The sequence below is a fragment of the Oratosquilla oratoria genome, chromosome 8, assembly GCF_046742065.1.
Source record: "Oratosquilla oratoria isolate Oo_2021 chromosome 8, ASM4674206v1, whole genome shotgun sequence".
NCBI classification, from domain to species: Eukaryota; Metazoa; Arthropoda; class Malacostraca; order Stomatopoda; family Squillidae; genus Oratosquilla; species Oratosquilla oratoria.
The window spans coordinates 54,364,433-54,379,432 of record NC_134784.1 but is presented as its reverse complement, the minus strand read 5'-3'; the positions used below and the strand labels follow the sequence as shown (position 1 = coordinate 54,379,432).

The 15,000-nt window shown below is 43.9% G+C and overlaps 1 protein-coding gene across 2 annotated transcripts in view; it reads left to right on the top strand.

Moving 5' to 3' along the window:
• The window catches only part of LOC143027740 (rap guanine nucleotide exchange factor 6-like), a gene marked incomplete in the record, with an annotated part of 504,609 nt that overhangs the window by 257,005 nt on the left and 232,604 nt on the right, over positions 1–15,000 (top strand). For both annotated transcript variants that reach the window (XM_076189244.1, XM_076189243.1), the window contains 1 exon segment: positions 10,867–10,994. In XM_076189244.1, coding sequence (XP_076045359.1) covers positions 10,867–10,994 — 128 coding nt within the window.

Here is a 15,000-nt window from a genome sequence, read left to right as displayed (position 1 = left end):
AAGGCCTGTGGGTGATTTTAGTGATTTAAGAACATCTTAGAATATAAGAATGAAGAAGACTGCAAGAGACCATTAGGCCTACATTAGGCAGTTCCATGTCCTTTATCACAAGTCATCTCCATCTATAAAGTTATTTGACCGTTTTTTTTTAAACAATCGAAAAGGTTAGACAACTTTATGCTCTCTTTTCCCGACGATTTTATTGAACCGAATAGGACCACAGAGACTGAACGGGTTGTCGAGTTGTTGTAGTCCGAGAAGATGGAGGAGGAGGAGAGGAGGAGGGTGGCGCCGATGAGGAGGAAGAGGAGAGGGATGAGGATGAAGAGAGGGAGGAAGAAGATAAGTAAAGGAGGAGTAGAGTTAGGGTGAGTAGATGGAGGAAGAGAAGACAGATGAGGAAGAGGGAGGAAGAGGAGGAGGATCTGCCTTCCTGCCTTCCTTTCTTCCTTCCTTCCATCCTTCCTTCCTTCCTCTTCATGAATTACATATAATCATCTTCGAGGTTTATTCTTGGCCGTTTCTCTTCTCCCCCTTTCAATTTCAGCTATTATACATCTTTCCTTCCCCGAACCATCTTCCCCTCTCCCCCTCTCCCCCTCTCCCCCTCCTCCTCTCCCCTCGGCCCTTAGTCTCCCCCTCCCTCCTCTTTTGCTAAATCTTTTTTATCTCCATCATTCCTCCCTTCTTCCTCCCTTCTTCCTCCCTCCTTCCTCCCTCCTTCCTCCCTCATTCTCCCTCTTTGCAATTTTTTTTTATATGAAACTTACTCTTTCACTTTCTCTTCCTCCTCCTCTTCTTTCCTCGCTTCCTCATCCCAAGCCTCCCTCTCCTCCCTAACCTTCTCCTCCTCCCCCTTCTTGCCCTTCTCTTCCTCCTCCTCTTTCTTCTCTTCCTCTTCCCCCTCCCTCCTCACACCCATAATACCCATCTCCCTCCCCCTTCTCCACCCACTCACTCACCCATCACCCATCACCCATCACTCCCAATTGGTTCCTTCTCCTTCACGATTCTACAATTTTCTTCCTCACAGCCCCCCCCCCCTCTCTCTCTCTCTCTCTCTCTCTCTCTCTCTCTCTCTCTCTCTCTCTCTCTCTCTCTCTCTCTCTCTCTCTCTCTCTCTCTCTCCCCCTGTCTCCCCCTCCCCCCTCTCTCCCCCCTCTCTCTCTCTCTCTCTCTCTCTCTCTCTCTCTCTCTCTCTCTCTCTCTCTCTCTCTCCCTCTCTCACCCTCCCTCTCTCCCTCTCTCTATCTGTCTCTCTTTCGCTCTCTCTCTCTCCCCCTCTCTCTCTCTCTCCCCTCTCCTTCTCCCTCCCTCTCTCTCTCTCTCTCGCTCTCTCTCCTCTCTCTCTCTCTCTCTCTCTCTCTCTCTCTCTCTCTCTCTCTCTCTCTCTCTCTCTCCCTCTCCCCTTTCCCCCTCTCCCCCTCTCCCTCTCTCTCCCCTCCCCTCTCTCTCTCTCTCTCTCTCTCTCTCTCTCTCTCTCTCTCTCTCTCCCTCCCCTGTCTCCCTCTTCCTCCCTCCACCCTCCCCCTTCTCTCTTCCCCTCTCTCCCTCCCCTCTCTCTCTCTCTCTCTCTCTCTCTCTCTCTCTCTCTCTCTCTCTCTCTCTCTCTCTCTCTCTCCCGTCTGTCTTCCTCTCTCTCTCTCTCTCTCTCTCTCTCTCTCTCTCTCTCTCTCTCTCTCTCTCTCTCTCTCTCTCTCTCCCTCTCTCTCCCCCCTCCCTCTCTCTCTCTTTCTTTCTCTCTCTCTCACACTTTCCCACTCTTCCCTTCTTCTTATTTCCTTCCCTTCTCCCTTTCTCCCTCCCACTGGACAGTTGCGTATCGCATATCCATCTTCAAACAAACTGCCCATCCCTCTATCCCTCTCTCCTTTCCCTCTCTCCGGGTCTTCTTCTCTACCCCTCCCCTTACCCCCTCAAATCTCTGTCTCTCTTCCTGTCTCTATCTCTCCGTCTCTTAGTCTCTCTGTCTATCTCTCCGTCTGTCTTTCTGTCTCTATCTCTCCGTCTCTCTGTCTCTCTCCGTCTCTCTTTCTGTCTCTATCTCTGTCTCAGTCTTCCTCTCTCTCTCTCTCTCTCTCTGTCTCTCTCTCTCTCTCTCTCTCTCTCTCTCTCTCTCTCTCTCTCTCTCTCTCTCTCTCTAACATCATCCCCCCCCCTGCAAACCGGTATCTCCTCAGTATGGAATGTAAAACCTTTTGAGGTACTGAGATTCCTTTAACTCCTTGTAACTTTCTCTCTCTCATTCTGTCTCTCTATTTCTCTCTCTATCTCTTTCTCTCTGTCTCTCTCTCTCTCTTTGTCTTTCTCTCTCTCTCACCCCCTCCAAAGCCTCACATCTCCCCCAAAATCTCGTCTATCTTTCTTTGGTCAGAATTGAATTCTGCCTCGCCTTTATGCTTCGGATTTTCTCTCTCCTCTCGATCTACATCTCCCCCTCCCCTCCTCTCTCTTTCTCTCTCTCTCTCTCTCTCTCTCTCTCTCTCTCTCTCTCTCTCTCTCACTCACTCTTTCTGTGTGTGTGTGTGTGTGTGCGTGCGTTTGCGTACTTACCTAATTGCATTTGTGTAGTTTTAGTATATACATAACGCTCCTGGGGAACTTTCGCTTACTTTCCAATTATCATACCTACCTTCAAAATCACATGTTTTGTCTTTCTAGTTATGTATGCAACTGTGTGTGTGCACGCGCGCGGGCGTGTGTCTGTATGTGTGTCCCCACTTTACTGTGTACCTATTTTGACCAAAATTCAATCTTCCCTTACTTTTGGAAAAATCTCACCCTCCTCTTTCTTGCCTATGTGGCACACTCCATCTCCTCCTCCTCCTCCTCTTCCTCCTTCTCCTCCTCCTCCTCCTCTTCCTCCTTCTCCTCCTCCTCCTCCTCTTCATCCTTCTCCTCCTCCTCCTCCTCCTCCTCCTCCTCCTCTTCCTCCTCCTCTTCTCTTTCTGGTCCCTCCTCTTTTCCCACGGTTTTCTCTCTCTTCCTCACTTTCTTTCATTTTTTCCTTCTCTTCCTCCTTCTCAACCTTTCTCTCTCCCCCTCTCTCTCTCCCTCCTCCTCGCACTCCTCCTCTCACTCCACCTCTTCCTATCCTTACTCCTCCTCCTCCTCCTCCTCCTCCTCCTCCTTTCCTTCATGTTCCTCCTACTCCTACTCCTCCCCTCCTCCCCCTCTTTCTCCCCTTCCCTTCTTCTTCTTCTTCTTCTTCTTCTTCTTCTTCTTCTTCTTCCCCTCTCCTCCTTCTCCCTTCCCCCTTTCTCTTCATCTGCCTCCTTCTCCTCCACAATTTATCCTTTTTTCTCCTCCTCCACTCCTCGCACTGTTCCTCCTCCTCCTTCTTCCCCCTCCTCCTCTTCCTCCTCCTCGTCTTCCTCCTCTTCCTCCTCCTCCTCCTCTTCTTCCTCCTCTTCCTGGTGCCCCGTGTCCCACTTGGCAGCCCTGCCCCGCCTAGCCAGGGACCCTCCCAAACTTGCTTGATTTACTTCGTCGTCGGTATTTTCGTGAGTGGAACAAAGCGGTTGCTGGCCGGGGGAGGGGTGGGCGCGAACGACCTACGCCCACTTTGAGCCACGCGCGTGTGTGCGTGCTTGTGTGTGTGTATGTGTGTTTTGTGTTTATGCGTGTGCATTAGTGTCAGTGATTGTGTGTTAGTTTGTGTGTTTGTGTGCGTGTGTGTTTTCTCGTGTATGTTTGTGATTTTGCATTAGGTTATATTTTTGATTGTGTGTGTAGATTAGCATAACAGTAGGGGGGCTATGTGGTGATTGGTTTGACGACACCATCATCACTAGTTGATACTAGACAGTGATACTAGTCGATACTAGTTTTCGTCATCGCATCGCACGCTGGGCCATTCTCCAGACATATGCTGTCTTGCTGAAGTTGCATTTCTGTAATGGACACGTGATAAGATGTTTACGAAAAGGCTTGTGTTCCCATTGGTCATTTGTAGTATACAGAGAGAATCGTAGCCAATCGTAATTAGTTGTAGAAGGAGCCTATATCATTCAGAGGTTTCCTCCTGGCCTGCAACAGAGTAAATTTCAGTCTGCTCTGATATACAAAATTATTCAGTTCAAAGTGAGTACGTTCAACGATTAGCGGTCACAGTTGGAACTGCAACCAAGATGTCTATATAAGGTCCGTACCGATTAAGTCTTTTAATCCAACCTCTCACACCCGCACACCCACACAGACATTCAATATCTAATTTGAATATAGAATAATAATATAATAATAAAAGTCACATATTTAAGAAACATTAGTCTCATTCCACCATCAGTGTTGTGTTATTAGATACGTTTGTTCGTGTTCCTTGTTGATCTAGCCATCTTGGCCACAGCTGCCACTTATTTATATATATTCGAAATCAAGGAGCACGACAGGTATACTTATGTGAATGTGTTTGCATGTGTGTGTATATATATCTGTGTATGTATGTGTGTGTGTATCTATATTTATGAGTACGTGTCCTCTTCCCCTGCTTAGGGAACATTAGTCATATCAAGACAAACGTTGTATCTCATCCTCGACCAGGCGATCCTCCTCCTCTTGTGGGGTTGGGGCGTGGGGGAGGGGGGCGTGGTCTTGAAAGGTCTTAAAGAAGACCTTACCCTCATGGCGTTCCAGCACTCCTCCTCCATGATTTATGAAGAGTCCAGAACCCTCAGGTCGTCCTTCGAATGCCTCGAGTAGTACCTATCGCTTGAAGGAGGTTCCTGACCTCTGCATAAGGGGTAAGGTCCTCGCCCGGGGCGTGATATCGTCCTCCGGGTGGTGGGCGAAATGTCTCTTGGTTCCTTTGAGGATGAAATGTCCCTGACTGAGGGAGGCTTCTTCAACATATCTAATGGAGTATCCATTGTGCTTTGCTTTGCTTCGCTTCGCTTATTTATTTATTTATTTATTTGTTTGTTTATTAGATGGACTGCCAGGTGGCTGGCTGGTTGGCTAAAGCGACAGCCTCACTTGCAAGAGTTCTGTCTAATTCGTCTGTCTTTGTGTCTACCTTGTTATTATTATTGTTATTATCATTATTGTTATTGTTATTCATTATTATTATTATTATTAGTAGTAGTAGTATAATACTATAATTTTAATTATTATTACTTTTGTTATCATTACTATTATTATTATTACTATTATTATTATTATTATTATGATCATCATTGTCATGATCATTGTTTTGAAATTTCATAATCTTATGTTTATTATTATTTCCCAGTATGGAAAATTGACTGATATAATTATAATTATTATTGTTGTTAATATTATTATTAGTATTATTATTATCAATACTATTATTGTTATTATCATTACTATTATTGTTATTAATATTAATTTGATTGTTATAGTCTACCCTATATGCAATGTAAAGGACGAGAACATTAGAGAAAACGTTTGCTGAAGGGGAGACTATAAATGTTTATTTTCCTTGAGCATACCGACTGATATTAAATTAGATTTCCATTGTGTGTGTGTGTGGGTTGGGGGGGGGGATACCTTGAAATCATGACTGTGTTACGATGACGTCCTCCAAGTTCCCAGACACAGTGACGTCAAATTAACCAATTTGAATTGCGTTGTTTTTGCTAGAATAAAATATGTAGAAAGTAAAATTATCGCTGCCTCGATTTTCGCTAAATGTAAACCGCAGCCCCACAGTAACCAAGAACGGTCCTCATCTTCTTTAGATCGCTCTGTGAAGAGACGTTGTACTGGTACTTATGTTGATTTAATTTGGTTATTTTCCCGACATTTTTCGAGAATTGATATTTGTTTTTAATTGGGTTCAGGATGTTCCAGACTAACTAGTAACTTCTACTTTTGTGCCCTGAACGGGGATCGAACTCAGACCGCTGAGTTAGTAGGCGAGCGCGGTACCACTACACCAGCGAGCTAACGTTCGTTTGTGTTTAAGAGGGGGTTTAGACGGTCTAACGGTTCGACAGACACGTGTTTAAAGTGATGTGTGAACGTGTGAAACGGGGTATTTGGGGTTTAACCAACGTGTTCGACAACCAAATACCCCGTTCACACATCACTTTAAACACGTGTCTGTCGAACCGCGTTCGACGAACCGTTAGACCCCCTCTAAAAGAAACAAAAGACGTGGCCCCAGATAACGCTCGTCCCGACTCGCCCAGAGGGCGATGGACGGATCTCGCCCCAATGTGTTTAGAGGTACTTTGAATTACGTGTGACTGGTTAATGAGATAATTGACTAGTTTAGATAGTGTATTACGTGTGTAAAACGTGTTGGTAGTTATTTGCACGCTCTGTGTGTGTGTGTGTGTGTGTAATTCACCATTCTTAGATCACGTGTTGGATTCGTGATCGACAGGTACTATCCACCCGGATGAGAGCTCAGAGCTCATGTATGACCGATCTATAGGTAATGCTGTGACCTGACACACATACACACACAACTCCCCGCCCACGAGAGTTGGAGTAACGGCTCGCAGCGCAGTGATACTGAAATTATTTCAGCCCTGGCCGCTCATGCTCGTGTGTACGTGTGTATTGAACGATCTGCATTGACCTAATTGCGATATACAGAATTGGGGCTCTTACTCGCCAATTTATCATATCTAGCTGTTTGCATTTTATTTTTATATCTGTGGTTGTGTGTGTGAATAAGCATAATATTATCCACCTGTGTGTGTGTGTATTCACTTGGTCTTTGGATCACGTGTTGGACTCGTGATCAACAGCTATTTCCCTCCTGGAAGAGAGCTCAGAGCTCGTAGGTCCGATCTATGGGTAATGCTATGACCTTGCACACACACACACCCCCAACTCCCCGCCCACGAGAGTCAGAGTAACGACCCGAAGCGCAGCGGTACCGAAATAATTTCGGCCCTGGGCAGGATTCGAACCAGGAACTCCAGGCCACTATCGTGGCAGTTCAGTGCTCTACCAACTGCGCCACCGAGTGTGTGTGTGTGTGTGTGTGTGTGTGTGTGCGTGCGTGCTTCGACACGTGTCCCTGCTTGTACGTGTGTACACAAATGTATGTTACTAACCGTGTAACGGTTTCAGGGACTAAGAGAATCTCTCCCAAAGTCCCAATTCCCCTCTCTCTATATATATCTGTCCCACCTCTCTCTCTCTCTCTCTCTCTCTCTCTCTCTCTCTCTCTCTCTCTCTCTCTCTCTCTCTCTCTCTCTCTCTCTCTCTCTCTCTCAACCCGCAGTGTTCCCATGGGATCTCCAAATTTGTCCCATTGGCTTCTGCTTATGAAGGACGCCTCCCCCCCCCCCAATCTCCGAATGAGTCTCGGCGGGTTTCATTCCCCCACCATCTAGAGCCGGAGGTCTTCTGGTCCCAACTAGGGTGCTCGTCCACATGAATCACCCAAGCGTCTAATTATGTATGCACGGGTGCAAACGTTGCCATGTGGGTGCGTCCATTTACATATACATATATGTGCATATATGTATATGTATGTATGCATGTACAGTATGTATATATATATATACATTTACACTGAATGGTTCCCAGTGATCAATTAATATCTTTTTTCAACCACAAATCACTTTTAATTCCATGCCATCGCAGTCGAGACTGAAGAATCGCTCGATGGAGGCATTCGTTGGAAATTGAAACGTGGACGAGCCGAGGATTCGAACCCAGCTAACCCGTAATAAAGTTACAGTGACTTAAACCAATGCGCATTGGTTTAAGTCATTGTAACTTTGTTACGGGTTAGCTGGGTTCGAGTCCTCGGCTCGTCCACGTTTCAATTTCCAACGAATGCCTCCATCGAGCGATTCTTCAGTCTCGACTGCGATGGCATGGAATTAAAAGTGATTTGTGGTTGAAAAAAAAAAAAAAAAAATATATATATATATATATATATACATATATACTGCATATATATACATATATATATATATATATATATATATATATATATATATATATATATGTGTGTGTGTGTGTGTGTGTGTGTGTGTGTACGTGTACGTGTTAAAATGTCGAGACATACTGCCTAGACTGAACATTAATTATTAAGTTACCAACTAAACCATTTTGGTATCCTGTTCATAACACAAGAAGAACAGAGAAGCATAGGAGAATCTCGCTAACAAGACGTCATCAGGTCTCAGATGATTGACCCCACTCCGCTGACCTGGAATGACCTCGCCGAGTGACGCTTTCACTTCTGTTCGTATTGCCGTATGGCTATTTTATTCATCTTCTTGGTACCATATCGACAGTAAAGAGAGAGAGATCTTAAGGACACGCATCAACTCTATCTCTTCGCTCTCTCTGTCTCTGCCTCTCTCTTTCACTCTTGCTCTCTCTTTCTTTCCCTCTCTCTCTCTCTCTCTCTCTCTCTCTCTCTCTCTCTCTCTCTCTCCCCTCCCGCTCTCTCTCCCTCTCTTTTTCTTTTATTCCCCCTCTCTCTCGCTCTCTCTCCCTCTCTTTCTCTTTTATTGCCCCCTCTCTCTCTCTCTCTCTCTCTCTCTCTCTCTCTCTCTCTCTCTCTCTCTCTCTCTCTCTCTCTCTCTCTCTCTCTCTCTCCCCCTCCCTCTCTCTCTCTCTCTCCCCTCCCTCTCTCTCTCTCTCTCTCTCTCTCTCTCTCTCTCTCTCTCTCTCTCTCTCTCTCTCTCTCTCTCAACAAACAACCAGGCCTTTTTTCTGTTTGCTCTCCTTTATGTACCTTTGTTGGCAAACAAGAGTGTAATAAATAGACTTGTTATGTAGGTAGGACCATTGTAATTGACAGTGCCTTCCCCGTGAACACATTGACCTACGGCACTTCATTTATTTGTTATTTATTTGTTTATTTGTTTATTTATTAGTGTCATTTCCGTTGACACGATGGGTTAGTGTATTTCATGTATTTATTTGAATATTTATACATTTATTTATTTGTTTCTAGTATTTTATTCACCTTTTGCGACGGGCCCCATCTGGAAGGAGCTTCTCTCGACCGATACCCCTGTATCTCTGTTCAAGGGGTTCAGTTAAACGACGTGGGTGTGATCGAAAACATATTCGACTTTTCAGTTTTACTTCCATACTATGAGTCAGGTGGGGAGCGGAGAGGAGGAAGAAGAAGAAGAATAGGAAGAAAAGGAAAAAGAAGAGGAAGAAGAAGAAGAATAGGAAGAAAAGGAAAAAGAAGAGGAAGAAGAAGAAGAATAGGAAGAAAAGGAAAAAGAAGAGGAAGAAGAAGAAGAATAGGAAGAAAAGGAAAAAGAAGAGGAAGAAGAAGAAGAATAGGAAGAAAAGGAAAAAGATTAGGAAGGAAAGGGGGAAGAAGAGAAAGAAAAGGAAGAGGAGGAGGAAGAAGAAGAAGAATAGAACGATAAGGAAAAAGATGAGGAGGAAGAAGAAGAAGAAGAAGAAGCATAGGAACAAAAGGATAAAGAGGAGGAAGAAAAGGGGAAGTAGAAGAGGAGGAAGATGAAGAGAAAAAAGAAGACGAGGATGAGAAGGAAAAGGAAGAGGAGGAGGGGAGGAAAAAAGAAGAGGAGGAGGAAGAAGAGAAAGAAGAAGGGGAGGGGAGGAAAAAGAAGAGGAGGAGAAGGAAGAGAGAGAAGAGGAGGAAGAAAAAAAGAAGAGGAGGAGGGGAGGAAGAAGGAAAAGAGGAGAAGGAAGAAGAGGAGGGAGGTGGGGAGACACATCATAGAATGAACTTTGATGACAGTAGGCGTGTAACTTCTGCCTAATCCGTCACCTTTGCCCTGTGTGGTCAGATAGCTAGGGTATGTGCGCGTGAGGGCCCCCACGTGGGGAAGTGAACCTCGGTTCGTGTACAGTGGTTACAAGGAAAGTTGAACGTTTCGTGGTTCATGTGCGGTTGACAACAATTCGAATCTCATTTTGAGTCTTTGACGAAGAGGAATTGTTTATATTATTAAATAGGTACATTGACGTAGTAATTAAAAAATATATATTTTCATGTATTTGTTTATTATTAGATTATTTGTTTGTTTGTTTGTTCATTTAACATAAATTTATTTATTTTTTATTTTCTTCTATTTTTTAATTTATTTATTTATTCTATTGATTTTATTTACTTAGTTATTTTATACTTTCACTTTATTCATTTATTTAATTTTTATTTCTATTTATTTGTTTATTATTTTTTATTCGAGAGAGAGAGAGAGAGAGAGAGAGAGAGAGAGAGAGAGAGAGAGAGAGAAAGGACACAGCTGGTGTTAGTTTGTACAGGTGTCATCGCACGATCTTCCCTTTCTCCCCAAAGTTGAAGCATCAGGTTTCAGTGAGCAGCTTGAACCTCTTCCCTGGTTCTGGGTCGGATCCGGTGACTCATCCGGGGTCCTCAAGTGCCCCCGGTCCCACTCTCCTTTGTGACGTCACTCCTTGGTCCACCTGTGACGTCACAGTGCCTCGACGAAGGGTTGGGGAGGGGAGGGGGAAGGAGTGACGTTGGCTTCGGTAGGGTAATTTTATTTTATTTTTGAAAGCCGATGAAAACATCTGACGACAACCATGAAGACGATTTTCACCCATTAACAAATGAAAGTAAAGTCGGGTCATTTACACCCGTCACAGGAACGCCCGCTCCCCCCCCCAAAAAAAAAAAAAAAAATCTGCTTCCCGTCGGTTCCTGTAAACAGGAAGACATCATCAAAGGGCATTTATTGATGTGATGTTAACAGTAGTTTGCAGGGGAAGGTGTCTATTCCTGTCCCACTTGCGAACGATCTAGTCCTAGCACGCTTGGCCTAGATCCTATTCTGTGGTGGGTCACAAGATCATAGAAAAATAAATGAATAAAAAATAGATAAATAGTTTGGTCATTGTGTAGGCATACTAGCCGTGGTAGATTATTCACTATGAAAGACAAATTAATAAACATTCTCTTTTTCTTTTTCTTTGCAGGAGCTGGATTTGCTGTATGGGAGCCTCCGGAGCATGGAGGCTCTCTGCTGGCTCAGAGAGCCGGCGCTGCGCTCGCTCTGCAACACGGTGCGCTATGAGAGCCATGCCTCCAACGACATCCTCTACTGGTAAGTTTTGACCGTGCAGAGAACCCTGTAGATAAGGTTCGGGGTTTTAGATTTTTTTTTTGTGTGTGTGTGTGTGTGTGTGCGCGCGTGTATGTATATGGGACTGGTAGTGAGAAAAGTGCAGAGGAAAGAGAGGCTTTTTGGATATATTTGAATGAATCCATAGAGGGTTTAGGGAGAAATTTCAACGTAGTAGTATTGGGAGATCTCATTGCTAGGGTAGGAGACGAACCAATACACGGATTGGTTGGGAAGTGTGGAGTTCCAGGAATAAATCATAGTGGAGAGATGATGGTGGAGATGTGTCTAAAAAAAGAGTTGATAGCAAATACAGTGTTTGTGAAGAAAGTCAAACATAAGTACACATGGGAGAGGGTGATGGATGGATGTTAGATAGGGCTTCAATGGACTATATAATGGTAACCAGAAGAAGAGTAGGAAGAGTTTTGGATGTATATGTTCTAAGGGGAGAGAGTGAGGGAATATCAAATAAATTTGGTGGGAGGTAATTTAGACTGGAGGATAGATGGAGGAGATAAAGGACAAAAGCTAAGAAGGTGCTTAGAGTAAACTGCTTAAATGAGAAAGAAAAGGAGTACAAAAAGAAGCTGAGAGAAGAGTGGGAGTGAGTGAAGGATAGAGTAGAACTAGGAATGGAGGAGGAATGGGGATGTTTGAAGGAGGAAGTCACAATGTGTGCAAAGAAGATGTGTAGAACAAGGAGGACGGGAGGAAATAGAAGGAAGGGTAGTGAGTGGTGGGATGTTGAAGCAAAGAAGGTTTTAAGAGAGAAGAAATGAGCATTCACAGATTGGTTACAAAATAGGACGAGGGAATCATATGAGAGGTACAAAGAAAAAAGAAGAGAAGTAAGGCATAAGATAAAGGAGGGAAAGAGGAGAGCAGATGTGAAATGGAGTAAGAGTATGAGAGATTTTTTTTAAAGTAATAGAAATAAGTTTTGAAAGGAAATTAGAGAGGAAGGGGGGTCGAATCAAATAGAGAAGAAAAGGTAAAAGGTGTAGATGGAGAGATGACAATGGAAAAGACGGCAGTAAGAGGAAGATGGGCAGAGTATTTTAGGGAGTTGCTAAATGTGAAGGAAGATGGGGAGGGAAAGGTAGTTGCAGTGGGAAGCGCTGAGAAAATGACAGTGATGAATTTGGAAAATAGAGGAGAAATAAAGAAAGGTGACGTGAAAGCAGATATTAAAATGATGAGAGCAGGCAAGGCACTTGGGTTAGATGGGCGCCATGCGGAGTGTATAAAAAAGGGAGTTACAGTGATGGACTGGCTGGTGATGTTATTTAATGTTTGTCTAAAACTGGGTAAAGTGCCGGAGGACTGGAGGAGTGCATGTATAGTTCCGCTTTGTAAAGGAAAAGGGGACAAGTGTGAGTGTAGTAGTTTCAGAGGGATCAGTTTGTTGAGGGTAATTGGGAAGGCTTATGGAGGGTTTTGATGGAGATGACTAGGAGAGGAACAGAGGAAGTAATTGGTGAGGAATAGTGTGAGTTTAGGAATGGTAGGGGTTGCGTGGATCAGATTTTTGTGGTAAGGCAGATATGTGAGAATGCTTTAGGAAAAGGTAAGGACTTTTTGGCCTTTATGGATTTGGAAAAGGTTTATGACAGGGTAGATAAGAAGGCACTGTGGGAGGTATTCCAGATATATGGAATAGGAGGAAAAAATTTAAGAGCAGTCAAGAGGTTTCACGAGAGTAATAGAGCTTGTGTTAGAATTAGAAATGAAGAGTGAGTGGTTTGAGGTAAAGGTGGGACTTCGCCAGGAATATATTATGTCGCCTTGGCTGTTCAATTTATACATCGATGGAGTGGTGCGAGAGTTAAACGCAAGGATAATGGGTCGGGAATTGGAGATGGTTAAAGAAAATGGAGAAATTTGGAAAATAAGCCAGTTGTTGTTTGTAGCAGGATCAGAGGAGGGATTAAGGAATTAGTGATGGAGTTTGAGAAGGTGTGCGAAAGAAGGAAGTTGAAGATAAGTGTGAGTAAAAGTAAGGTGATGAGATGTACAAGGGGAGAGGATGGCAACAAATTGGAAATGAGTATTAAGGGAGAGAGACTGGAGGAAGTGGATAGCTATAAATACTTGGGTGCGAATGTGGCGGGAAAGGGAGGAATGGAGGTGGAGGTAGAAGGTAGATTGAGAGAAGCAAGTAAATGCCTTGGTGGATTAAAAAGTGTAATGAGAAATAGACATTTGAGAATGGTTGATAAGAGGAAATCGTATAAAGGGGTGATTATGCCGACAGCAGAAACATGGAACATAAAGGAAGAGTTTGTGTTTGAGATGAAATACCTGAGAAATATGGTAAGGGTTACTAGGCTGGATATAGCGAGAAACGCGGAGGTGAGGGGGAGAACGAGGGTGGAAAGGGAATTGGGACATACGGTTGATGAAAGAGTATTGGGATGGTTTGGACACATGTAAAGAATGAATGAAGAAAGATTAGTAAAAGAGGTGTGGAAGGCAGAGGTGGAAGGAGTGAACATGAGGAGGCGACCTAGGATGAGATGGATGGATTGGGTGAAAGGGGCATTGGGAAAGAGGTGAATACCTGTTGAGGAAGGGAGGGAGAAGACAGAAGATAGGGGTGAGTGGAGAATGGTTGTGTATGGATGATGCTGTGATGCATGGAAGGGAGTGGGTGGGATATGGGGCGGTGAGGTAGTATGTGTAAATGATATTTTGACGTAACCCGATGGGATTTCTCCCTGTCTTCTCCTTTTCTGAATGAGGGGACGGAGAGAGGGGTCGCCGATTAAATGTAACGGCCTTGTGGATGTGCTGTGTCTTGCTGCACTGATTTCTGACCCAGGGCAGTGGGTGAGATGCAGGGATGACCCGTCATCCGGGAGGAGCCAAGAGAAGAGGGAGGGAGGGAGGGGAGTGAGTGAGAGTGTATTATTATTATTATTATTATTATTATTATTATTATTATATATATATATATGTATTTTTTTTTTTTGTTTGCTACCTCCCTTGTAAGGGGGAAGAAGCCGTTGGTGTGTGTGTGTGTGTGTGTGTGTGTGTGTGTGTGTACAGCTTCTGATTCATGTACATGGTGCTGCCGCAAGCTGACTAGCTCAGAGTAGGAGACAGAGCAATATAGAATTTAGAATATCTTGTATACTTAGGTCGTGAATCAACAGAGGAAGTTTCTAAACCACCAGTGGATTATCGAACAAAACGACCAAGAAAAGATGGACCCCGCGACCTCTCGTGTGGGTCAAATTCAGATTCTCCATTTCAGTTTCAGCTTCAGAAGGAAGCAAATCTTCCTCGTACTTTTATCTTCACAAAATGCCAACAGTGTTCAAGACGCAAAAGCATTTGGTGTTTATTTCTATAAATGTTCGAGACGCCATCTTGATTCACTCCTTGAATATCTTGAGGTGTCCATTCAGTGCCCTTGAGGGTAGGCCAGTGGTTCTTAATTTTTTTTTTTTTTTTTTTTTACTCCATTCCCACTTTTCATGAATTCTTAATATTCATATGGCTCTCCTTAATTGTCTCCCAAATCCCAACTCGCCAAAAAAGGTTAATATATATATATATATATAATAATAATAATAATAATAATAATAATAATAATAATAATAAAAATATTGGTGAAGATAAAACGTTTTCTTCATTACTTAGTTGACAATCTTATAACTGATATCTTTTTGTGTTATGTATAATTTACATTCAGATTCCTTACATTATATAGAAATGTATAAATTTTAAGAGCAAGCCATGGCCCCCTATATTCTTGTCACGGCTCCCTTGGGGGCCCCCATGGCCCCCCTCATGGCCCCCATGCCCCCCCCCCCCTCATGGCTCCCAGTTTGAGAACCACTATGGTAGAACAAAGAACATCCTGAGTTTGTAAGAGGTCCTGGGTACTTCGATGGTTTCTGCAAGGAGAAAGACACGCACTAGAAGGTGCTATACTTGGATGAAGGAGAGGAGCCTACGCCAGGAAGCGCTGAATAGCTGC